The sequence below is a fragment of the Narcine bancroftii genome, chromosome 2 (assembly GCF_036971445.1).
Source record: "Narcine bancroftii isolate sNarBan1 chromosome 2, sNarBan1.hap1, whole genome shotgun sequence".
NCBI lineage: Eukaryota > Metazoa > Chordata > Chondrichthyes > Torpediniformes > Narcinidae > Narcine > Narcine bancroftii.
Window position 1 is genome coordinate 203,788,509 of NC_091470.1, and position 25,977 is coordinate 203,814,485.

A 25,977-nucleotide genomic window follows, 5' to 3' on the forward strand; every position below is an offset into this window, starting at 1 on the left:
AATCCAGGTAAATATGAGATTAAAGGTAGAGCAAGCACAATGAATGCTAGAGCCCTTGTGAATGTTGAAATGGATGGAGCTCTGCTTCCTGAATGGGGCGGCACAGGTTATGAGACATGACCTAAAGGGGAAATGAGATACTTCCTGTTGTGACATAAGAATATAGGAGCGGGAGATTATAGTGAACACCTGGAGGACTGTACAATTTTGGCTCGCGCACTGTAGAAAGGTGGTGATTGCAGTGAAAAATTCACCAGGATGTTTCTTGGGAGGAATGTATGGAGAGGGGGTCTAATGGAGCTGTGCTAAATTGAAAGCAGTATAGATAGGGAAGGCAGTAAGAAACTTCTCCCCATGGCAGAATTATCTAAAGGCTTGGAGGTTGAGGATATGGATAAGAAGGTGCAAGGGGATCTGAGAGAGAACTTCACCACCACCCCCCCCCCCCCCCCCACCCCATCCCTGGTGGGAATGTGGACATGCTGTCTGAGAGAATGGTGAAGATGTTTAAAAAGTGCAGGGCAGGCCCTTGAATCACTGAGAAATAGAAACCTCTAGGCTAAGCTGGTAGAATGGATCAGTTGCAGGCAAGTGCCTGGGGTTCAGCACTGGTATAGAGGGCCAAAGGGCCTGTTTCTGTGCTCTACCATTTTTTTAATGCCTTTGGATTCGTGCAGCTTTCTGCCTTGAAGTAAATAGGTATCTATCGTTTGACTGGTTTCACCTCTTCCTAAGTATGTTCACAGTGGTTACCCATCCTTTTCTAGCTCCCCACGCCATTGTCACCAAATTTGCTCAAGGCCTGGCACCGTTTGTGTCTGAAGGCTGCCTCCATTGCTGTCCTTGTGTTTTCCCCTGACACTATCCCATGGCAACTGGTTGGAAGGAGAGGAGGGAAAGGTTACCATTCTTCTGGAAGTTGTTGCTTTTCACCATGTCCGTCCCCCTCGCATGTACACATTGTGGCTGCTTAGTGCCGAGGAACTGCCAGATTTCAACCTGCTCTCTCACTCTTGTTGTCTCCCAGTTCTCAACCAATTGGAAGAGCTGCTGAGTGACATGAAAGCAGACGTGACCCGCCTCCCCTCCACGCTGTCGCGAGTCCCACCAATAGCCGCTCGTCTCCAGATGTCGGAGCGCAGCATCCTCAGCAGATTGGCCAACAAAGGAACAGAGTCCACAAATACACTGGTAAATCTCACGTTATCTTCCCTTTCTGATCGCTGATTGCACCAGCCCCTCCTACAAAGGTTAGATGTTTGCGCAAGATGAAAAAAACAAATCATTACTGTGACTCGTTCTCAGTGAATGTTGATGCGCACACATGTCAAATAACAGCTGAGACAAGAGAGAAATAGGCATCTCTCCTCAAAAACCTTACATTAATCTCATTCCTTTTGCTTCCCTCTGCGTCACCCTTTTTATTCTTTGTCCATTGCAATGAGCCCTGCTTCCAATTTTCTATATCAACCCCCTTTACTCCAAAAATGGTCTCTCTTGTCTCATAACATTTCAGTGTTGTGTCCCTCAAGGCAGATGCCCCATATCCAATGGTTCTCAACCATCTCTCATCACCCCCCCCCCCCCCCACTTTTATACCACCTCAAGTAATCTCTTACCAATCACAGACCTAAGCCATAGGTCTTCTGTGATTAGCAAGGGATTATTTAAGGTGGTATGTGAATGGGGAATAAAAGTTGAGGACCACTGCTTTAATCAGTTCTTTACTCAGGCAAGGCAGTTCACTTAGAGGGGCACTGGACCCAGAATGGTAAGATTCCTTTCTATCTAAACCATACAGTACTTGCCCTGGGAGTGTTTGATTGGACAGTGTGGAGGGAGCTTTACCCCATGTCATTTCTAGCACTAGTTTATGTTTCATATTTAAATTTGAAATATAAACCAACTATAATTGCTAACTGGGACTTCTTCAACCTGACAAACAAGTTCACTTGCCTCCATATTTCCAAATGCAACGTGTGCGCAATTAATAACAGTAGGAACTCCATGCTGGAGAAATTCAGCAGGTCAAACAGTGCACTTCGTATAGCAAAGATAAAGATATATAAACCAGTGTTTCAGGCTTGAGCCCTTCATCATGACTATTTGACCTGCTGAGTTTCTCCAGCATTGTGTTTTGACTTCATACAGTGTCTGCAGACTTTTGTGTTTTACTACTAATAATAGTGGGATATGTTCCTGGGACCTCCAGTGGGAAGCTGTTCAATTCTGATGAAGGTGTGGCATTGGTGACCCACACACTCTCAGCTCGTTGGCAGAGCTTTTCTCGGTATCCATCCAAAAATGTGATGGAAGTATAAAATCCTGTTCGGATACTGATGTGGAATTTGTTTTTGTTTCCTAGACCTTTCCACCAGGACCGTACGCAACATCTCAAACTTTCGGTGGCTCTTTTGGGCCACCTGCACCTGTGGGTACACCAGGGGGTCCAATGAACTACAGTCAAGTGCAGGGAAGCTCCTTTGTAACAGGTTAGTGGCACAGCAACTTCCGTTGGTCTCAATGTCCCCAGCTGAGATGTAGAAGGGACGCCGTTTGTATCTCCTCGCTCCACACCACAATGTGGCAGAGAAGAGGGAGCCTTGATCAGCTTATTGCAGAAGACCGGTTCACGTTGGTTCTGGATGCCATGCACCGTCTGTGCAGTGGGGTGGAGGGTCATGACTTCCACAAAACGCATCTCGTACTGCAATTGCACCTGCATATGCGTGGTTTGAGCTGCAGTCTCTGCTCCAAAGCAGAATCTGAGGTCATCCCCTGACCTGGGACACTGCCACTGAGTTAACTCTTTGTGGGCAGGGAGTGGGAAAGCCTGAGAATGCCAAGAAATGTGGACAGGCTGAGGTCTGGCTTCATGCAGGATTCAATGAGCACTGCACCAGGTACTGAATCCCTGCGTGGTTATTGTGTGTTCACACTCCAGTGGTCTGGTGCTGAAGTGACCCACCTCACTTACTAGTCACCAATACATGTTCCTGAGAAGGGGAAGGTAGTGGGGTGGTCATCTGTCTGCCAAGCAACAGGTGGGGTCCACAGCAGGAGAGCAACACCCACAGCACTGCCCTCTGCTAGGACAGCTGAGCAGCAAATCTCGGTGGAGACTGGAAATCAACATTAAAAACATGTTGGCGAGTGGGACCGCAACACTCTGATCTTTTTCTGCATTGGGGTCCTGCAGAGATTCACACGCGGTTTGAAGTGGAACCATCAACCGCCTCAGTCCCTGCATGTGGTTTTGTTGCACCTTGTATATAATGTATGTGCCAGGCTCGGCCAACTCTCCTCCCAGTGCTGGTGTCCACAAATCACAGCCTTGGTTGTTGCTCTGCACTGGGATGACTAGGAAGCAATTTGACTTTTGCTCCTTGATGACCGCTGTCTGGAAGGCGTGTGTTCGCGCCTCATCATTGATCACCTGCCGGGGATGAGGGAAGCGGAAAAGGATGCAGATGGTTGAGATCGTGACCTGCGCCGATATCCACGTCACCCACTGCCCATTATGACTGGGAGCTGGCGCATCCAATGTATACTCTGTGCCGATTAACTTGTGCATGATATTTACAAAGTGACAACCCAGTCTCCAAACACTGTCTGTAATACACTGGACAAAGCTGCTCTCAACATTGGGCTGGCCTACAGTTTCCATCATTTGGACTCTGTAGGAAAGGGTGGCTTTCAAACTGTGGTGTCTGCTCAGGGTGTCCCCGTCTGATCATGTGACTGGTTGGATTAGCTGGAAATAAGCATCTAATACCCCCTCCATCAGGTCTTTTGTTGTGCTCCTGTCCTGTCGATACAATGCCATAACCGGTTCACTGATCGGAGTAACGGTGGGTAGTTAGAGGAAAGATCATGATAAGCATTTAGTTCCTTGTGTCTGCTTCGCCATGCCACACGGTGGCTGATTTTTCTTGATACTGTTTGCTATTTTCCCTTGATATCCAGAAATTCATCAGTGTCACAGTCCAGGCCCTTCACCCAACATGTCCATGCTGACCAAGTTAGCATTCTGGGCCAGTCCCATTTCCCTGTGTTTGGCCTATGTTCTTCCAAACCCTTCTGATTCATAAATCTGCCTAAATGTACTTCAAATGCTGTAATTGCACCCACCTCTGTCCCTTCCTCTGCTCGTTCCACATACAGACTGACCTCAGGTTGAAAAATGTTGCCCCTTGGGCTTCACTTAAACCTCTCCCCCCTAACCTTGTACTGTTGCCCTCGAAATAGACTGACTATTTACTTTATCTATGTCCCTCATGATTTTCAAACCCTCTACACTCGAGGGAATGAAAACCATAAGACATTGGAGCTGAAATAGGCTTTTTAGCCTGTTGAGTCTGCCCTGCCATTTAATCATGAGTTAATCCATTTTCCCTATCAGCCCCACTGCTCAACCTTCTTCCCTTAACCTTTGATGCCCTGGCTAACCAAGAGCCCCTCAAGCTCTGTCCTGAATACATCCAATGACTTGGCCCCCACAACTGCCTGTGGCAACAAATCCCACAGATTTACCACCCTCTGGCTGAAAAAAAATCCCTCAGATTCTCTGTTCTAAGCAGACGCCCTCCAATCCTGAAGTTGTGCCCTCTTGTCCTAGATTTTCCCACCATAGGAAACAACCTCTCGACATCTACTCTGTCCATGCCTAACAAACCTGACAACTCAAAGCTTTCAGAGCGAGTAACATCCCAGTGGATTTCCTCTGAACCCCCTTACAAAAGCTTATTGACACCATTTGTACAGCTGTTGACCTCCTTTTCAAATATACTTGATGTCTGAGTCTTCCCAGCCTGAGAGCTGAGAATTCCACTGATTCACCACCCTCTGAAAACTAATCCTCTTCCATGCACAATAAATGGCAAACTCCTCATTTTGATTTCAAGACGCCCAAGCCAGGGTCAACATCCAGCCCTTGTGGACCCAGCAAGGATATCCTTGTCACAAGCAAATCATTGCTTGTCACAAGAATACATAACACTGCTAGTGTTAACGTAACTGAAGCTTGCATGCAAAAAGAAATAAAAATTAACTTCTGGTTCAAGAACAAGATATCCCAGATCAGAAAGGCTCAAATGTTAATTCACAGCAAATTTTATTTTATTTTTTTAAATTAAACATACAGCACGGTAACAGGCCCTTTTGGCCCACGAGCCCATGCTGCCAATTACACCCAACCTACAACCCCCAGTACATTGTGAACAGTGGGAGGAAACTGGAGCCTGTAGGTAAAACCCACGCAGACACAGGAAAAATGTACAAATTTCTTACAGTGCAGGGTCCGAACCCCGGTCCTGATCACTGGCACTGCAACAGCGTTGCACTAACCATGCAAGAGCTGGCCAAGCTGATTTCCGAACAGTCATGCTGGGATCAGTTCGCCTCGACGCCATTTACACGGATGAACTAGTAAATGCACAAATGTGCTGGAGAATCTCAGCAGGTCTTGCAGTGTCCACAGGAGGCAGAGATATCGAACCAGCATTTTGGCCTTGAGCCCTTGGTCAAAGTATGTGCAAAAACCAGGCAGGAGCCTGAACGAAAAGGTGGAGGGAGGAGGGAAGAAAGGGGAAGGGGCATGAGGCCACAGGTGGATGTGGATAGGAGGACAGGAGAGAACTGTGAGCACAGAGCTGGAGGAAAGGAGACAGGGATAGGGCACGAGAGAGATGGGGGGGGGGATAGGGCATGAGAGAGATGGGGGGGGGATAGGGCATGAGAGAGATGGGGGGGTGGTGGTGTTAATATACTTTTATGTATTGCCATAGTCACAGTGTTGGATACTTGTTTCACTTCATTCTCTCGGGGGCTGTGACTGGAGTGAAACATTATGCAAACCTTCCCACATCTGAAGGAAAAAAGATGATCGATGAAGCTGCTGGAGATGGTTGAGCCCAGGAACCTGCCCTGAGAAACCCTGGGGTTGATTGTATTGAACTAAGTCTAAAAACATTTTGTGTGCTATCAAGGCAAGTTAACCTATTCTTGAGTATGTCAGGTTTGTGAATTCAGAGCTGGCGAGAGAGATGGAAGTGGGAGCGAGAGAGATGGAAGTGGGAGCGAGAGAGATGGAAGTGGGAGCGAGAGAGATGGAAGTGGGAGCAAGAGAGATGGAAGTGGGGTGCCTATCATTAATACTTTCTGGTTGGAGAGTGCCCAGATGGAATTTGCGGTGCTGTCCTTCCAGTTTGTGAGTGGTCTCAGTTGGGCAGTGAATGAGAACATGGACAGATATGTCAGGATGGAAATAGGGCGGGGAAATTAAATGGGTGAATACATATGGACTCTGCATGAATTGCTGAGTTTCTCCAGCAATTTTGTGTATTATCTACAATCACGGCTTCTGTGGACCTGCATGTCCCACTGGAGAAATGGCACAGACCCTGTTCTGGAAAATCGGTGTTTTTCTGGTAGTGAAGACCAAATTCAGATGTCTTCCACAGTTGAATGCTGGGGTTCATTTCAGAGTCACTCTGGCATTGAGGAAGTGTGCTGCTAATTGGGGAAAAAAACAAACAAGTGATGTTGAGTAAAATCCTGGCATGTCCAATGTATTAGGGAGGTATGTTGGAGTCTGGTGTTTCCACTAGCTTGGTTATTGCACTAACAAGAGGGTTGTTGTTTTCTCCTTTCCCTCCCACTTCATTTCACATTTCTTGCCCCTTCCCCCCTCCTTGCCCCATTCCCCCTCCTTGCCCCTTCCCCCCTCCTTGCCCCTTCCCCCCCCTCCTTGCCCCTTCCCCCCTCCTTGCCCCTTCCCCCCCTCCTTGCCCCTTCCCCCCTCCTTGCCCCTTCCCCCCTCCTTGCCCCTTCCCCCCTCCTTGCCCCTTCCCCCCTCCTTGCCCCTTCCCCCCTCCTTGCCCCTTCCCCCCTCCTTGCCCCTTCCCCCCTCCTTGCCCCTACGCCCTCCTCGCCCCTACGCCCTCCTCGCCCCTACGCCCTCCTCGCCCCTTCCCCCCTCCTCGCCCCTTCCCCCCTCCTCGCCCCTTCCCCCCTCCTCGCCCCCTTCCCCCCTCCTCGCCCCTTCCCCCCTCCTCGCCCCTTCCCCCCTCCTCGCCCCTTCCCCCCTCCTCGCCCCTTCCCCCCTCCTCGCCCCTTCCCCCCCTCCTCGCCCCTTCCCCCCTCCTCGCCCCTTCCCCCCTCCTCGCCCCTTCCCCCCTCCTCGCCCCTTCCCCCCTCCTCGCCCCTTCCCCCCTCCTCGCCCCTTCCCCCCTCCTCGCCCCTTCCCCCCTCCTCGCCCCTTCCCCCTCCTCGCCCCTTCCCCCTCCTCGCCCCTTCCCCCTCCTCGCCCCTTCCCCCTCCTCGCCCCTTCCCCCTCCTCGCCCCTTCCCCCTCCTCGCCCCTTCCCCCTCCTCGCCCCTTCCCCCTCCTCGCCCCTTCCCCCTCCTCGCCCCTTCCCCCCTCCTCGCCCCTTCCCCCCTCCTCGCCCCTTCCCCCCTCCTCGCCCCTTCCCCCCTCCTCGCCCCTTCCCCCCTTCTCGCCCCTTCCCCCCTCCTCGCCCCTTCCCCCCTCCTCGCCCCTTCCCCCCTCCTCGCCCCTTCCCCCCTCCTCGCCCCTTCCCCCCTCCTCGCCCCTTCCCCCCTCCTCGCCCCTTCCCCCTCCTCGCCCCTTCCCCCCTCCTCGCCCCTACGCCCTCCTCGCCCCTTCCCCCCTCCTCGCCCCTTCCCCCCTCCTCGCCCCTTCCCCCCTCCTCGCCCCTTCCCCCCTCCTCGCCCCTTCCCCCCTCCTCGCCCCTTCCCCCCTCCTCGCCCCTGTCCCCCCTCCTCGCCCCTGTCCCCCCTCCTCGCCCCTGTCCCCCCTCCTCGCCCCTGTCCCCCCTCCTCGCCCCTGTCCCCCCTCCTCGCCCCTGTCCCCCCTCCTCGCCCCTGTCCCCCCTCCTCGCCCCTGTCCCCCCTCCTCGCCCCTGTCCCCCCTCCTCGCCCCTGTCCCCCCTCCTCGCCCCTGTCCCCCCTCCTCGCCCCTGTCCCCCCTCCTCGCCCCTGTCCCCCCTCCTCGCCCCTGTCCCCCCTCCTCGCCCCTGTCCCCCCTCCTCGCCCCTGTCCCCCCTCCTCGCCCCTGTCCCCCCTCCTCGCCCCTGTCCCCCCTCCTCGCCCCTGTCCCCCCTCCTCGCCTCTGTCCCCCCTCCTCGCCCCTTCGGCCCTGCCACCTCCTCGCCCCTTTCCCTCTCCCATCCTCTTTCCATCTGCTCATTGATTTCCTCTGCCCTCCATTCTGTCCAAGGCCCTGTACAGTTCCCCCTGCCAGTGAGCATTCAGCGGCCCGCTTCTGGAGCCCACCCAAGCCAGGGCCGCCTCATCCTCCCGCAGCCTTTTCCACAGCCTCCCACCCAGACGCCCACCTCTTTCAGTAACGACAAGCTTCCTATAAACACGCTGGGAATGACAGGTGCCGCCTCACCTTCATCCACTCACTTGTAATGACTGGTCATTTTAAACACTGTGTCTCATCTCATCTGCAATCTCTCACCATCAACAGCTCTGAATTGTTCATTCAATTTATTACTGCAAGTTCAAAGTTTAAAAAAAAAATGATCAGAATACATACATGATATTCTGAGATTCTTCCTGCAAGTCGGGCTTGTCAAATCTGTATATCAATAACTGAGAGCTTCAGGACCTGTCAAGTGTAAACATACTGCAAAGGCAGAAGTAAATATACAGCATAAATAACACGTATTCGAGTCCTTAAAAGTATCGCTATACAATTAATCTCCTTTTGATCAAAATAGTTGAGGGGCCGTGACTATTCTTGAACCTGGTGGTGCAAGTCTTTTGGCACCTCTACCTCTTTGTTGATGGCTACAATGAGAAAAGAGCCTGTGCTGGTGTGGATCCTTGATGATTCTCCGATGGCAACGTTCCCTGTAGATGTACTCAATGGTGTGGAGAGTTTTGCCTGTGATATACTGGGCCGTATCCTCTACCTTCTGCAGCACTTTATGCACAGAGGTATTTATGTGAGGCAGTCTCAAGAGGGCAGCTGACCTCATCAAGGACCCACACTACTCTATTCAAGACCTCTTTTCTTGGCTTCCTTCAGGCAAAAGGCACAGAACCCTGGTCCAGCACCTCCAGATTCAAGAACAGTTTTTATCCAACAGCAATCAGGCTCTTGATCCTCCCCATTTTACCCTAAGCATAAACTACTCTGGGACCACCAATAGATCCATCTGCTCCACTAAGTTAGAATAATATGTTCACTTTGGTCACCTCATTACAGTAAGAATCTGAAAGTTGTGGAGCGGGTGGAGAGGAGATTTCCCAGGATGTCTTCTGAAGCAAGGTTAGCAGAGCAAGGGCTTTTCTCTTTGGAGCAAAGGGGGATGAGAGGTGACCTAATAGAGCTCTACAAGATTATGAGAGTCATAGATAAGACAGCCAGTGCCTTTTTCCCTGAGCGAGAGTAGCAAACACCAGAGGAAATCTGTACAAAGTGAAAGGAGGAAAGTTTAGAGGAGTCATCAGGGATGGGATTTTTTTTTTAAACACAGAGTTGTGGGTGCCTGGAATGCATTGCCAGGGGTGGTGGTGGAGGTTGGAACATTAGAGGCATTTAAGAGAGATGCATAGATGTAAGGAAAATGTGTGGTTGGGAGGGTTTCATTTTTATAGGTTGGCACAGTTTCATTTTTATAGGTTGGCACAACATTGTGGGCCGACCTTGTTCTTGTACTGATCGTAACCATGAATATTTATTTCTGTCTCTCATTTTCTGTCTTGCATTTGTGATCATTTAAATTGCTGTTGCCTGCATGCCCGTGGGGCTGCATGCCCGTGGGGCTGCATGCCCGTGGGGCTGCATGCCCGTGGGGCTGCATGCCCGTGGGGCTGCATGCCCGTGGGGCTGCATGCCCGTGGGGCTGCATGCCCGTGGGGCTGCATGCCCGTGGGGCTGCATGCCCGTGGGGCTGCATGCCCGTGGGGCTGCATGCCCGTGGGGCTGCATGCCCGTGGGGCTGCATGCCCGTGGGGCTGCATGCCCGTGGGGCTGCATGCCCGTGGGGCTGCATGCCCGTGGGGCTGCATGCCCGTGGGGCTGCATGCCCGTGGGGCTGCATGCCCGTGGGGCTGCATGCCCGTGGGGCTGCATGCCCGTGGGGCTGCATGCCCGTGGGGCTGCATGCCCGTGGGGCTGCATGCCCGTGGGGCTGCATGCCCGTGGGGCTGCATGCCCGTGGGGCTGCATGCCCGTGGGGCTGCATGCCCGTGGGGCTGCATGCCCGTGGGGCTGCATGCCCGTGGGGCTGCATGCCCGTGGGGCTGCATGCCCGTGGGGCTGCATGCCCGTGGGGCTGCATGCCCGTGGGGCTGCATGCCCGTGGGGCTGCATGCCCGTGGGGCTGCATGCCCGTGGGGCTGCATGCCCGTGGGGCTGCATGCCCGTGGGGCTGCATGCCCGTGGGGCTGCATGCCCGTGGGGCTGCATGCCCGTGGGGCTGCATGCCCGTGGGGCTGCATGCCCGTGGGGCTGCATGCCCGTGGGGCTGCATGCCCGTGGGGCTGCATGCCCGTGGGGCTGCATGCCCGTGGGGCTGCATGCCCGTGGGGCTGCATGCCCGTGGGGCTGCATGCCCGTGGGGCTGCATGCCCGTGGGGCTGCATGCCCGTGGGGCTGCATGCCCGTGGGGCTGCATGCCCGTGGGGCTGCATGCCCGTGGGGCTGCATGCCCGTGGGGCTGCATGCCCGTGGGGCTGCATGCCCGTGGGGCTGCATGCCCGTGGGGCTGCATGCCCGTGGGGCTGCATGCCCGTGGGGCTGCATGCCCGTGGGGCTGCATGCCCGTGGGGCTGCATGCCCGTGGGGCTGCATGCCCGTGGGGCTGCATGCCCGTGGGGCTGCATGCCCGTGGGGCTGCATGCCCGTGGGGCTGCATGCCCGTGGGGCTGCATGCCCGTGGGGCTGCATGCCCGTGGGGCTGCATGCCCGTGGGGCTGCATGCCCGTGGGGCTGCATGCCCGTGGGGCTGCATGCCCGTGGGGCTGCATGCCCGTGGGGCTGCATGCCCGTGGGGCTGCATGCCCGTGGGGCTGCATGCCCGTGGGGCTGCATGCCCGTGGGGCTGCATGCCCGTGGGGCTGCATGCCCGTGGGGCTGCATGCCCGTGGGGCTGCATGCCCGTGGGGCTGCATGCCCGTGGGGCTGCATGCCCGTGGGGCTGCATGCCCGTGGGGCTGCATGCCCGTGGGGCTGCATGCCCGTGGGGCTGCATGCCCGTGGGGCTGCATGCCCGTGGGGCTGCATGCCCGTGGGGCTGCATGCCCGTGGGGCTGCATGCCCGTGGGGCTGCATGCCCGTGGGGCTGCATGCCCGTGGGGCTGCATGCCCGTGGGGCTGCATGCCCGTGGGGCTGCATGCCCGTGGGGCTGCATGCCCGTGGGGCTGCATGCCCGTGGGGCTGCGGCAAGTAAAAATCTCAGCAATAAATGCGTTGAACAGAGTGAACCTGAAGCACAGGTGCACCCTGGAAACCAAGTGTACATCCTGGTGTTCTATCCCTCCAAGTGTGCATCTTGGTGTTCTTTCCCTCCAAACTCTTGCACAGCAGAGAGGAGGCGTTGCCCCAAATTCCTCCTTGTGTCCCTGTCACGATAATGCCAGATCTTTTGTCTGCACTTTTTCACCTTTGTGGTTAGAAGCCTCCCATTGTGGAATGGCTGATGAAGCTACCTTCCTTGCTGAGCTGCTTTGCTGCTTTAAAAATTTAGACATGCAACATGCTGACAGTCCCTTCTGTATGGGCCTCCCAGTTAAACTACGACCCCCATATGTTTTGAAGGGTGGGAGGAAACCTGAGTACCTGGACAAGACCCATGCGGACACGGGGAGAACGTACAAGCTCCTTACAGGCAGTGCCGGATTCAAACTGGGCTCGCTGGCGCTGTAATAGTGCTGTGCTAACATGCCGCCTTTTTGTAGAACAAGGATGGCCCAACTTTTTTGGTTGTGAACCACGTACAGAAAAATATAAGGAGTCTAGGGCCAAATTAATCCCAGAAGTTTTCAAGTTACACTGCAAGAAAACAGTTTTTCGACTAGAAAACCCCTGTCCCATTGAAAATCCATTTCCTATCAAAATAAGCATCACTACTGAAAAGTCTAACTGTTGATATTACAGTAGTTTATTGATGTACTCACATATTGGCAGTAGACATTTCTGTATCTGCTGCTCTTGAAATGAATACTTTAAAACTATGGCAGCAACATCTGATGTCTGCTCTTGAAATGAATACTTTAAAACTATGGCAGCAACATCTGATGTTGAAACTAAATCAAATGTACATACAGTGCAATTTATTGTTAGAAAATCTGTGGACGCTGTTATTGTAATAAAAGCTCAGAAATGCTGGAGGAACTCGGCCAGTTTTGCAGCGTCCATTGGAGTTAAAGATATTACTGACATTTTGGGCCCGAGTCCCCCTTCAAGGAATAGCAAAGAACAGGAAGGTGTCAGAGACCGAAGACTGGCAGGCGTAGGTGTCCAGACCAACAAAAGGTGTTAATTGGATATGACAAAAGCCCACTTAAAAATGGGCAATGGGCTGCATTTGACCAGGGGCCGTAATTTGGCCACCTCACCGTAGGAGATTCAGCAAAATGCGATGATGAGAATTTATTGTCATACACATAAACTCCAACTAGAAAGGTATAAATTAAATTACTACAATGTGCCAAGGCAGAAAAGGAGAGGAGATAAAAAGAATATTCACAGTTGCAGTGAGTGCAAGGGGAAAAAAAAAAGTGCCGTTTCAGTTGTGCAGATAGGCCATTAGTGGTCCTGCCAAATATCAGACAGCTTGGGAACAACTGAGCAGTCGAACAAGCAGTCTTGAAGCCCAGCATCCGCCCAACAACAGACTTTAGCTTGGAGTAAATTGCAAATGTACGTTCATTCTCTGCTCTTCCTCAGACAATAAGCTTTTGAAATGTCAGAACCCCAGTGTTACCTCTGTTAAATTGCAGCCCAGTCCCTCCAGAATGTTGGTGGTGAGAGATCTATCCCCGTTGCCTGTTTGCTCACAATTGTTGATCCTCGACCTCAGAGTCCCTCACGAGCCCAACTCACCTCGCGGTTGGCCCAGGTTTAATGTCTGACAAGCTTTTCCTTGCAGCTGGCGAAATCCTCATTCATAGACTTTGCGCTGTTTCCGGGTGTGGTGTTGGGCTGCACAGAAGTGGGGATGTTGCCCTGAGGTTAGGTTGATGATTACTGGACAGGAAACCTCTGTGGAGAGGAAGAAAAATAGTTTGCTAGAAATCATTTTCATATCTTCAACAGTATTTTGTTTATGTACCTGTAATATGTTCACCATCCTTAAGCCTTGTGCTTGAAAATACATGAAAGAGGAAAGAATGCAGCTGGTTATTGGAAAGTATTCACAGGCTTCTGGATACTTGGAGAAATAAATTTATTTATTTTTAATTTAGACATACAGCTCACTGGACAATGAAAATTTTGCTTCCTGAACACTTTTGGGTGTATTTTATGGATTTTGGGCTGCTGATCACCAAAATCAGCTTAAAATGTTCCTACAATGTTCCATTTTTTTCAGATATAACCTATTTTTGTGATTTTTGTTTTGACATTTTAAGTCTACTGGTATATTGCCCACAAAGCAAGCCGTTTTGGTCAGTCCAAGCATGTCTGGGCATGCGCTCCGTGCAGGTGTTATGCAAATGTTGTCTTGGGCATGGGCATGCTTAGTCAGGATAGATGTAGGCAGGTTATAAAAGCAGCTTACTTATACATATGCTATGCATTACATTGATATAAATTGAACACATGGATGCACGTTCAGGCAATAACAAATACTTAATAATAGCATTTATTGTCTTCAGGAAGATTCAATACCGCAGAAATATCTCATCAATGTCGCAAGAGCTGCGATACATTCTGTTACATTTGTGGCGAGTATACACTTAAGGCTCAAAGACGTAGCATGACTGCATTTATTAAGAAAGCCTATGAGCTCTACTTTGGTTGTAAAATTGGTGACCAAGACAAACCCTGGGCTCCTCATATTTGTTGTGCAACATGTGCAGTCAATCTGAGAGCTTGGCTCAGAGGGACTTGGAAGTCGATGCCATTTGCAGTCCCATTGTGGCAAAAACAGAAGGATCACATGATGGATTGTTACTTCTGTCAGACCGATGTATCTGGCTTCTGTTAAAAATAAGAAATCCATTGAATATCCCGATCTGCCTTCAGCCATGAGACCAGTGCCGCATGGTGGCAGTTTGCCAGTTCCAAACCCACCAGAGACATGGAGCCAAGATGAGGAGGATGAAGATGCCACAATGCACGAACCAGGTGTGAAAAATGACACTGATCCAAATGTTGAACCATTTATGCCTGGTTATCCTCATCTGATAACACAGCAAGAATTAAATGACCTGGTCAGGGACTTGGGTTTGTCAAAGGCAAAAGCTGAATTACTTGGTTCGGACTGCAAGGATGGGGTTTGCTGTCACCAGGTACAAAAATTTCTGTCTTTCAGAGCCATCAAGAACATTTGACAAACTTCTTTACACAGATTGACAACCTCTGTTTCAGCACTGACATTGATGGACTGTTTATGGCTCTATGTTGTGTTTCCAACCCACAACAATGGTGACTTTTTATAGATTCATTAAAGTTGAGCCTAAAAGCTGTCCTGTTACACAATGGCAATGCCCACCCTTCAGTACCTGTTGGCTATGCAGTGCACATGAAAGAAACCTATGATAGCATGGAACTGTTGTTGAAACACATACAGTATAACAAGTACAACTGGAACATCTGTGGTGATCTAAAAGTATTGGCCCTGCTGCTAGGAATGCAGCTTGATTATTCCGAGTACTGTTGCTTCATTTGTGAATGGGATAGCCGTGTTAAAGAGTCACATTACATTAAAAAGAACTGGCCACTTCGTAAGCATTTGGTTCCAGATCAGGAAAGTGTGGCACATAAACTTCTTGTTGATCCAACAAAGATATTTCTGCCTTCTCTTCATATAAAACTCGGATTGATGAAAAATTTTGTGAAAGCAATGAACAAGGAAGGTGATGGATTTCGCTATGAGACAGATGTTTCCAAAGATAACTGATGCTAAGATTAAGGAAGGCATTTTTGTTGGTCCACAAATCAGACACGTTATCAATGACAGGCAGTTTGAAGATCTGCTAGTGAGACCAGAGAAAATAGTATGGAAGGCATTTAAAGATGTTGAGAATTTTCTTGGCAACTTCAGAGCACCAAACTACATCCAGCTGATTGACAACATGCTTCAAGCAGACAAAACCATTAAGTGCAACATGTTATTGAAAATTCATTTTCTGCATTCACACTTGGATTTCTTCCCCACTGATCTTGGTGCAGTCAGGGACGAACATGGTGAAAGGTTTCACCAGGACATTGCGACCATGGAAAACCAGTATCTGGGTAACTGGAATCCATCAATGCTGGCCGACTGTTGTTGGACACTGACACGAGAGGCATCAGATGCTGAGTACAAACGAAAATCAGCAGCAAAACGTTTTTAGGTCAGTTGAACTAACCATATAACCACTTACAGCACAGAACAGGCCAGTTCGGCCCTACTAGTCCATGCCGTAGCAAATCCCCATCCTCCTAGTCCCACTGACCAGCTCCCGGTCCATACCCCTCTAGTCCCCTCCTATCCATGTAACGATCCAGTCTTTCCTTAAATGTAACCAATGATCCCGCCTCGACCATGTCTGCCGGAAGCTCATTCCACATCCCCACCACCCTCTGCGTAAAGAAATTTCCCCTCATGTTCCCCTTATAATTTTCCCCCTTCAATCTTAAACCATGTCCTCTAGTTTGAATCTCCCCCTTTCTTAATTGAAAAAGCCTATCCACATTTACTCTGTCTGTCCCTTTTAAAATCTTAAACACCTCTATCAAGTCCCCTCTCAATCTTCTACGCTCCAGAGAAAAAAACCCCAGTCTGCACAACCTTTCCCTGTAACTCAGACCCTGACATCCTGTCAACATTCTCGTGAACCTTCTCTGCACTCTCTCTATTTTGTTTATATCTCTCCTATAATTTGGTGACCAAAACTGTACACAGTACTCCAAATTTGGCCTCACCAATGCCTTGTACAATTTCATCATAACCTCCCTACTCTTGAATTCAATACTCTGATTTATGAAGGCCAACATTCCAAATGCCTTCTTCACCACACCATCTACCTGAGTATCAGCCTTCAGGGTACTATTTACCATAACTCCTAAATCCCTTTGTTGCTCTGCACTCCTCAATTGTATATGACCATTCAATGTATATGACCTATTTAAATTTGCCTTTCCAAAATGTAGCACCTCACATTTATCTGTATTAAATTCCATCAGCCATTTCTCAGCCCACACCTCCAGCCTTCCTAAATCACCTTTTAATCTACGGTAATCTACCTCACTGTCCACAACACCACCAAACTTTGTGTCATCCGCAAACTTGCTTATCCAATTCTCCACCCCTACATCCAGATTGTTAATATATATAACAAATAATAGTGGACCCAGGACCGAATCCTGAGGAACTCCACTAGTCACCGGCCTCCAATTGGACAAACAATTTTCTACCACTACTCTCTGACACCTCCCATCCAACCACTGCTGAATCCATTTCACTACCTCTTTATTTATACCTAATGCCTCCACCTTTTTTCCTAACCTCTTGTGGGGAACTTTGTCAAAAGCTTTTCTAAAGTCCAAATAGACAACATCCACAGCTTTCCCTTCATCAACCTTTTTTGTAACCCCCTCGAAGAACTCAATCAGGTTTGTCAAGCATGATCTACCCCTGCCAAAACCATGCTGATTACTCCCTATCAATCCCTGTACCTCCAAAAATTTGTAAATAGCATCCCTCAGAACACTTTCCATCAACTTGCCCACCACAGACGTCAGACTTACAGGCCTATAATTCCCAGGTTTGCATTTGGATCCTTAAACAGAGGAACCACATGCGCCACCCTCCAATCCTTTGGCACCACCCCCGTGGCCAGTGACATCCTAAATATCTCTGTTAATGGCCCCACTAACTGTCCACTAGCCTCCCTGAGTGTCCTAGGGAATATTTTGTCCGGTCTGGGAGATTTATCCACCTTTATCTTTTTTAACACAGCCATCACTACCTCCTCGGTTATCCTTATATGCTTCATGACCTCCCCACTATTTTTCTTTACTTCAACTGGTTCAACATTTTTTTCCCTAGTGAATACCGAGGCAAAGAAATCATTCAAAATTTCCCCCATTTCCTCAGACTTCTCACTTAGACTACCCTCGCTATCTGCAAGGGGTCCAATTTTATCTCTCACTAATCTTTTACTTTTAATGTACTTATAGAAACCCTTTGGATTTATTTTTACTCTGTCAGCCAAAGCCTCTTCGTGCCTTTATTTGGCCTTTCTAATTTCTTAAGATTCCTTCTACACTCCTTGTTGTCCTCCTTCAAATTCTCAGCTCCCTGCTCTTTATACCTCTTGTACACCTCCCTTTTTCTCCTAACCAAATTTCCAATATTCCTCGAAAACCAAGCCTCCCTATGACTTCCAGCCTTTCCTTTGATCCTCACTGGGACATATCTACTTTGTACCCTCAAAATTTCTTTTTTGAATATCCTCCATTTTTCATTTACATCCTTACCTCAAAATATCCTGTCCCACTCAATACTCCCCAAATCCCTTCTTATTCCTTCGAAATTTGCTCTTTTCCAATCCAGAACCTCAACTTTAGGCCCCTCCTTCTTATTTTCTTCCCTAAAACTACCCTAAAACTAACGCAATGTGTCAGTATCGTTATGCGATTAAACTTGCTAAATTCAATAAAAGTTAATGTAATGTTTCTTTAACTTCCTAAATGATAGAGCAAATCGGAAATTATCTTTCTGTTCATAATCCCCAATTTTTTTTTCAGGAAACAACCCTTTTGAAAAAATTTGTTGTCCAGTGAGGCCCTTCCAGTCCTCAAGCCCATGCCACCCAAAAACCCCAATTATCCCCAAACCCACGTACATTTTGATGGGTGGGAGGAAACTGGAGCACCCTGAAGAAGCCCACTCGGGTCACGGGGAGAACGTACAAATGCCTTCCAGACAGTGGCGATTTCAAACCCTGGGAGCTGGTGCTGTAACAGTGTTGCGTTAACTGTGCCGCCCAAATGAAAGGCTGGTATTTGTCACCATGGGCTTAGTAAACTAGATTTGGGGTCTGCAGTCCGAGGGGGATGCAGTTATCGGCAGTGCCTGCCTGCACAGCCTCTGCCCAATGATGCCATGAACTTACACCCCTCCAGTTGCAGAGGGAGCAACTGAATCTTGTCTGGACCTGAGACCAGAAAGGCCCAAGGTCCACAGGCCCACCACACCATACTGTGAGCTGCAGGGGCAGTGATACCTGGGGTTGGGGTAGGGTCAACCCCATCTTGTTTCCCACTGCAAATTAATGCGGTGTGGTCTGTCGCTGTGCACAGAAGAGCAATGCCCTCTGGTATCCACGACTGCCTGCAGAGTGACGCAATTGCTGGTGACTCATTCAACCCAATCTCTGCTCCCCCCACCTCCAGCTTTCCAGGGGAGGCGACTAGTGATCTGCCATGTATTGGCTGTGTTGCCAGGAACAAAGCCTCAATGCAGCAGTGATATTTGCTGACACTGCTCCCCCCTGATCTCGATTTACTGACCCTTTGCCAGCATTACATTCCCTGTGAACTCTTGGACATGTGATTGCCCAGTCTGGGCACCAAGTGATCGTTCCTACATGTCCACTAATCTGTGTATGCTGCATTGGACTGGGAAGGCAGGAGCAGTGTTCCTGGACTGAGCTTATCATCTTAGCTCAGTACTAGTTCCATCTGCAGCAGCAGTCCAAGAGGTCATTGGTATCCAGAGGTTAGACAGCCTTCAGCAGAAGGACTAAAGGCATTGTTACACAGAGGAATGAACTGGAGAGGGTGGTGAGAACTCAAAAAAGGGGAAGTTGGATTAATGTGGAGGAACAAATGAGCACGCTCTGGAGTAGAACAAGCAGGGCAACAAGAAAAGACTGGACACGTGTCGTGGGAATAGGCTCCCTTCTGTGTGGTGCTATACTGTTCAACTTGCCACAAGCCAAAATGACCCAAACTTGGACTTTGGTGTGACATCAACAAACGAGTTTCAATGTCAACAGCTTGTGGGTTTTCTCCGAAGCTCAAGGACTCCTTAAAGCATTAACAGGACAGAAGAGGCACCAGGTTACTTAGGTCAATGAACTTGTCCAAGCAACAGGTTTTATTTTTGGAAAACTGGAACCAAATGGGGTGGGAAGGTGATGTAAAATTGGAAAAATCGATGGTGTAAGGCTGTCCAGGAGGAATGAAGTGTGGTTCTGTGTCAGTCAACACCAGTCTATTGAAATGGTTATAACTCAGTGTTCCTGTGTGTCAGTCGCATAAAGTAAGCTGGGTTTATTGCGAGAAGTCCCTTGGAAAACATGGCCTAGATTGCCTTTTCATTTTCCAGCTCCTTTCCCTTCTGGGCCTTGCAGAGGAAGAGGTCGTCTCATGACCTGAAGTGGATTGGCAGATAGCATTTGGTGTACTGCCATTAGTCGTGTTACTGGGTGTGAACAAAGAACCAGTGCCAATATTTCTGTTGCAAGGAGCTGGCAAGGATCGGGATGTTCCCGTGTGCACGAGTGTTGGTTTTACGGATGAGATGACTTGGAGGTGTGCCCGAGGCTTGTTGGCCTGTGTGCCAGGGAGATGAGGTGCAGGAAACATTACTGCAGCGCACAATGTGCTGGGAAGAGCTGTTCCTGAGCGCACAAAACGCGCCCAGAGCAGGATGAACCTGCGCTGGATGGTCTTCGTAACTCTGTCCCTCAATCCCTGCTTGGTCACGGATCCCAGCATTGGCACTGCGTGGGGCTACGATGCATTTCCCATTCATCGCCTGCATCATTCATCTGCGCTTTCGGCCTTTCGGTCTTCACCTATGTAAAGTCTTCCACATTCTTATTTTCTCACCCTGCACTCAGCAAGTATGATAGCTGGCCTCCGAGTCTGGGGAACAACCAAAAGTCACCCACCTCCGAAGGAATGATACTGACCTGTTCACCTGAGGCGCTCCTGTTCATTTTGGTTCTTCCAGGGAAAAGGAGCCCCCTCCCCTCCCATGGGATCTGTCCTGCCATTCATTCGTGAGCTGATCCATTTTTTCACCCAGGCCCATTGCCCAGCCTTGTCCCCATAACTTGTGCTACCTTGTCAACCTCTGTCTTAAATACATCCAATGACCTGGCCTCAACAACATCCTGTGGCAAGAAATTCCATAGATTTACAACCCTCTGGCTGAAGAAATCCTTGTTCTAAACAGATGCCAATCAATCTTGAAGTTGTGCCTTCGTCTTAGACTCTCACCATGGGAAACAACCTTTCTACATCTACTCTGTCCATGCCTTTCAACATTTGTAATGTTTCACTGAGGACCCCCCCTCCAACAGAAATGGAGCTTCCTGGTGCAGGTGAATACCCTGTCAGGCACTGTTCAGATTGGGGCTGGCCCCCTGTCTTAACTCTGTCCCATCTACTTTGCTAACCTAACTCTCGATAGCTCCTTTTTGGCAGTTGTCTCCATCCAGCAACTGAGAGACCTTGAGCTTTTCACCAGCATGTCCCTGGAAACGCCCCACGATCATTAATGGTGGCGAAGCCAACGCACTCACGAGTAAATCTGTCAAAGCCACAGGAACAAAAGTTTGGACATTTAATCTTGCGCTGCTGGGACATACACTGGTTCTCTGGTCCAGTGTATCTGGAGAAGCTGCATCATGACTGAACACTGTTTCAGCTGGGGTGGGGGTGTGCATAATTTTTAAAATTTAGACAGGCCCTTCTAGGCCACAAGCCCATGCTGCCCAATTGACCTAAAACCGCCAGTACGTTTTTTTGGAGGGTGGGAGGAAACTGGAGCACCTGGAGGAAACCATGCAGACACAGGAGAATGTCTAAAACTGTTTACAGACCTTCAACCCAGAGTTGGCAAAGCAGAGTACCAGTTGAAGTAAGAATGTGGAAGACCTAAAGGAGGGGGGAGGATGGTGGAATCTACTTCCTGAAGCAGCTGCTCTTCTTGCGCGATTTGTCGACCAGGTCACACTGTGAATAACCCCTTTCTCTTCTCCCTCGCTTATTTTACAGCATCCAATGGTCCTTCTGCTTTAGACAAAAAGGAGAGCATCAAGGAAGGAGTGAACGTGGAAAAGAAAGAAGAGAAGAGAGGCGAAATAATCTGTATAGATGATTGACGACCCCTCCCGCCCTCAGTATCAGTTGTGTTTATATTTTAAGAGACTAAACACAAGACTAAAGATGTCCTTCATGTGTTTGTGCCCCAGGTGTGTGTGTGTGAGAGAGAGATCGCGCGTGTTTGAAGGAGAGCCACTCCTTGCGAGGGTGGGCGGCGACAAATGAGATCCCATCCCCCTTTCAACATCCCTCATCTGCCCTCCTCCCAGTGCTCAAAACTCCTGGAGACAGCCCAGTTAGGAGGCAACTGTTCACCATCTGACCCCCTCTCTCTCTCTCTCTCACTCTTTCTCTCTCTCTCTCTCTTCCCCCCCCCCCCCTCAAACACGCACACACACACACACAGATCGGGGAATCATTTCCGTCCACGGCTGGTAACGCATTTTGGCAGCCCAGAGGAAAAAGCAGGGGCTCTCTAAACAAGCCAGCCTGCTGTCAGGAGCGGTGCTACAATCGACAGGTGGAAACGCACTCCCATACTGCGAGCCAATGCCAGTTACAGCACAAGAGCTCTGACAGGATTCCTGAGCAGGTGGGGAATGCTCTGCATGGGGGCTCTGGCCCATTTCCCTCCCCATTGGGTCAGTTAATGTCCAATCACAAGGGTGCAGTGATAGCGGCTCTGGATAAGGTGCATTGGGTCAACCAGGGAACAAAAGAGTGAGAAGGGACGGTACAGCCCAGTGATGAATTTGTGCAGAAACCTCTGTGTACACTTCATAAACTACTTTGTTTGGATTCTCTCTGTCTCTGGACTGGAGTCAGAAGAGACACTTGCAAGATGCTTCAGTTTTCTGCTTCAGACTTGCATGGCACCAATTGTTTATAACACAGGCCCATTCTACTTGTGTCCAAAGCCACTGTGGTTCATCATAGTTCCATCCCTGAGCATGTAACTGGTCTCCCATTTTCAAAACCTGTTTCTGCCTCGACTTGAAGAATCAAAAAGATTACCATTTTAGAACCTGCTGGCCCCTTTTGAGATAACATATCTATCCCAATGTACAGTGGTCCACTGAGATGGCAAACTTTTTTATTTTGGTTTCCTTTTTAAAATCACACCATGTTGGTTCGAGGGGCGGGACTAAATTTGGGTGGGGTGGGGGGCAAGGTTTGGATAAAAAACTGCTAATGTAAAATGTTGGCAGCCTGTTAGGTACATCTCATTTGTGGTCCAGTGTTTGTCGAAGTCTTGTCTTAAATGTCTCCAAGCAGCAGAAATCAGAAGCTTAAAATGTTTGTTTCACTGGGTCGGTGCAGGCCAGGGGAAACTGATTAGTTTTCTCCAGGGACAATTTCAATTGGAAAGAATTTGACCGGGTCCTCATTCGTAAGGCTGGCGGACTTTGTGCTCAGTTTATTTACTGTTTACAGTTCGTATGGGTGTGTGAATGTGAGAATTATTCCCTTGTTTTTCTGCAAGCACCACAGCCTTGTAAATCTTCCTCTCTGCTCTAAACCCCTTCTTCCCACCAACGCGCAAACCATGAGCCAAGGCTGTGGCTGCCACTCCAGGTGCCCAACACTACCAGAACCTTGGGGGCTAGGTGAGAGTAGGTGCAGAGAGAGAGATGGTTCCCCCTTCCCTGCTCCACCCAGGTCAGGAACCAGCACACATCAAGTTAGGCGAGCCTGCTCCTTCCCAAGTCCTGCGTCATTGCTGAGTGAGCCTCCGCCTCTTCCCCATACAACCCCCACACCCCTCGCAGTCATAGGAAGGTGGGAAAGAAGGGCTGCCTGAAGAGCAGAAACAGCGCTCTACCCCTGGGTTGAGAAGTGGGGGGTGCACGTGGACTTGGTATAGATTCCCACCTATAATGACATAGGACCCACCCCCCCCCCCCGGTTTCCCTCGCACCTCTCCACCGAAGCTGCACTCACAGTGGGGACACTGTCCTGCCTGGCACTTCAAGAAAGTGACTAGATCCAGTGGAGTCAGCAGCGAGGGATGGGAGTGGGACGTGTTGCTTACAGCGATACACTGGGAGTGAGAGGGCAGCAAGGGATGGAGAGCAAGTTGTGCATTCTGTAGCGTAGCTGGGGTGGCATTGCTTTCCCCATACCATCTTGAACCCACCAACATCATTAATCGGTTCATCACCAACATGGCGAGCAGGCAAGTGGCAAAAAGCTACTTCATAAAGGAAAAATATATATTTAAATTATGTCTGCGTCATAATCTGTTTCAGCTGGCATCTATTACTTAATATCCTTTGTTTTAAAAGAATATTTTGAAGAATGGGATTTTCATTAAAGTTTTTTTTTGTTACGCGTTTGAAATTGCCTCTATTGTGTGTTGTTCCTAAATCGCTGGCATGGTCTGTGTGAGAAGAAGGGGTTCACATTCTCTCTGCCCATCTCCTTCAGTCAACGGGGAGGGAAAACAGGCATTCACATAGCACCTTGCCCATTGTTGGAGCACCATCAGTCTGTCTTCCCAAGCGCGCCCCCCCCCCCCCCCCCAGGACCACCTACTGCAAGGGATAAGGTGAGGAAAGCAGTCCTGGAACAGGCCAGGAAAATGGGAACTGGTGAACAGTCATAGAGTTTTTCAACGCGGAAAAAGCCTTTCAGCCCAACTTGTCTGCTGACCCTGCTAGACCCATTTGCCTGTATTCGCCTCCGATCCCTGCAAACCTTTCCTATCTCTGGCCCTATGTATTTAGTAATATAACAGTTACAGCACAGAAACAGGCCACCTTGGCCCTTCCAGTCCGCACTGAACCAAGTCCTCTCTAGTCCCACCTTCCTGCACCCTGCCATTCCTCTCCCATCCATATACCCATCCAATTTTTCCTTAAATGACAAAATTGACACCACCACCACCACTACTCATGGAAGCTCATTCCACAGAGCCACCACTCTTGAGTGAAGAAGTTCCCCCTCGTGTTACTTCTAAACTTTTGCTTCTTAACTCATGACCTCTTGTTTCAATTTTTCTACCCTCAGGAGAAAAAGCCCATCCACATCGACTCTATCTGTCCCCATAAAGTTAAATACCTCTATCAAATCCCACCTCAACCTTCTACACTCCAAAGAATAAAGATCTAATTCGTTCAATCTTCCTTTGTAATCTAGATTCTGAAACCCAGGTAACATTTTCATAAATCTTCTCTGCCCTCTCTCTACCTTGTTGAGATCCTTCCTATAATTCAGTGACCAGAACTGCACACAGTGCACATATGACCTCACCAATGCCTTGAACAGTTTCAACATCACTTCCAACTCCTGTATTCTATGCTTTAATTTATTAAAGGCCAGCATACCAAAAGCCTTCTTCACCACCCTATCAAATGAGTCTACCTTCAGGGAACAATACACCGTTATTCCTCAATCTTTCTGCTCCACTGCATTCCTCAATGCCCTCCCATTTACTATGAATGTCCTGTTTTAATGATTCCTACCAAAATGAAGCCCTTCACACTTATCAGCGTTAAACTCCATCTGCCATCTTTTAGCTCATTCTTCTAAGCAGTCCAAATCCCTCTGCAATCTTTGAAAACCTTCATTATCCACAATTCCACCTATTTCAGCATCATCTGCATATTTACTAATCCAGTTTACCACCCCATCATCCAGATTTACTAATCCAGTTTACCACCCCATCATTCAGATTGTTAAATGTAAATGACAGATGCCTGAGTCACCCCACTTGTTACCAGCCTCCAGGCTGACAAACAGTTATCCACTACGACTCTCTTCCAGCCACTGTTGAATCCATTTGACTATCTCAAAGTTAGACCTTCCTAACTAACCTTATCAAGGGCCTTAATGAAGTCCATATAGATAATATCCACTGCTCTACCTTCATCAACGTTCCTAGTCACCTCTTCAAAATATTCAACAAGATTGGTCAAACAAGACGATGGTCACGTGATGGAGTAGTGGCTGGTTAGGGAAAAACCAGCCCTCCACAGAAAGTTGTGGGGGAGGGGAGGAAGGCCATGAGCAGGGAGCCCTCCCAAAGAGGATAGCCCTGGCTGCGAAGCCGGTATACTGACGTTCCCCCGGGGTGGGGGGGGCGGTGGTGGTCTGGAACGTTGGCTTGCGGAGCCTGAAAAAGAAATGCCAGCTCACGTATGCACGGTGCACATTCTAAAGGAGATGCCGAAGGGAGTGGGTGCTGACAGTAAGATGCTGACTCGGTAATGGGAGAGGCCGCGGAGAAGAAACAAGATCATCGTGGAGCAAGAGAAAGAAGATCAAGAGGAAGATAAAGGCAAGAAAAAAAATACAAGGTTAAAAACAGACAGATGATAGACAGTCAAATAAAGATTCTAATGGAAACAATCATGGCTGAGTTCAGTACTATTTAAAAAAACCATGCAAGAGACAGATCTAAAAATGTAGCAGAAAGTTGAGCACCATCACGCTGAGCAGTGCTGCACCTGTTCGCACAACTGACCCATGATTGCTTTGCCAGACCGAGCTCCAAGTGTCATCGAGTTTGCAAGTGGCATGACTAGTTGGCCTTGTCAGTGACAACAATGCAATGAGTCACACTACTGAGAGGAGGTGGAAAATCTCGTGGTATGGTGCGCGAGTGACAACCTATGTCTCAGCGTGGACAAGACAAAGGAGATGATCATGGACTCCAGGAGGACCAGGAACCACCGCCCTCCAACTACAATCAATAGAGAGCACCAAGTTCCTTGGAGTCCACTGAACTA

General features: G+C 49.5%; 1 protein-coding gene across 4 annotated transcripts in view; it reads left to right on the top strand.

Annotated features, from left to right (window-relative positions):
• chd3 (chromodomain helicase DNA binding protein 3) overlaps nucleotides 1-23,587 on the top strand; it is a 153,666-nt gene extending 130,079 nt beyond the window's left edge. For 3 of the 4 annotated variants that reach the window (XM_069920139.1, XM_069920138.1, XM_069920141.1), the window contains 3 exons: nucleotides 1,028-1,191; nucleotides 2,366-2,492; nucleotides 21,200-23,587. In XM_069920139.1, coding sequence (XP_069776240.1) covers nucleotides 1,028-1,191; nucleotides 2,366-2,492; nucleotides 21,200-21,306 — 398 coding nt within the window. In that variant the 3' untranslated portion in view covers nucleotides 21,307-23,587. The remainder of the gene's footprint in view (nucleotides 1-1,027; nucleotides 1,192-2,365; nucleotides 2,493-21,199) is intronic. The other variant, XM_069920140.1, reaches the window with a different exon arrangement.
• Nucleotides 23,588-25,977: the final 2,390 nt, after the last annotated feature.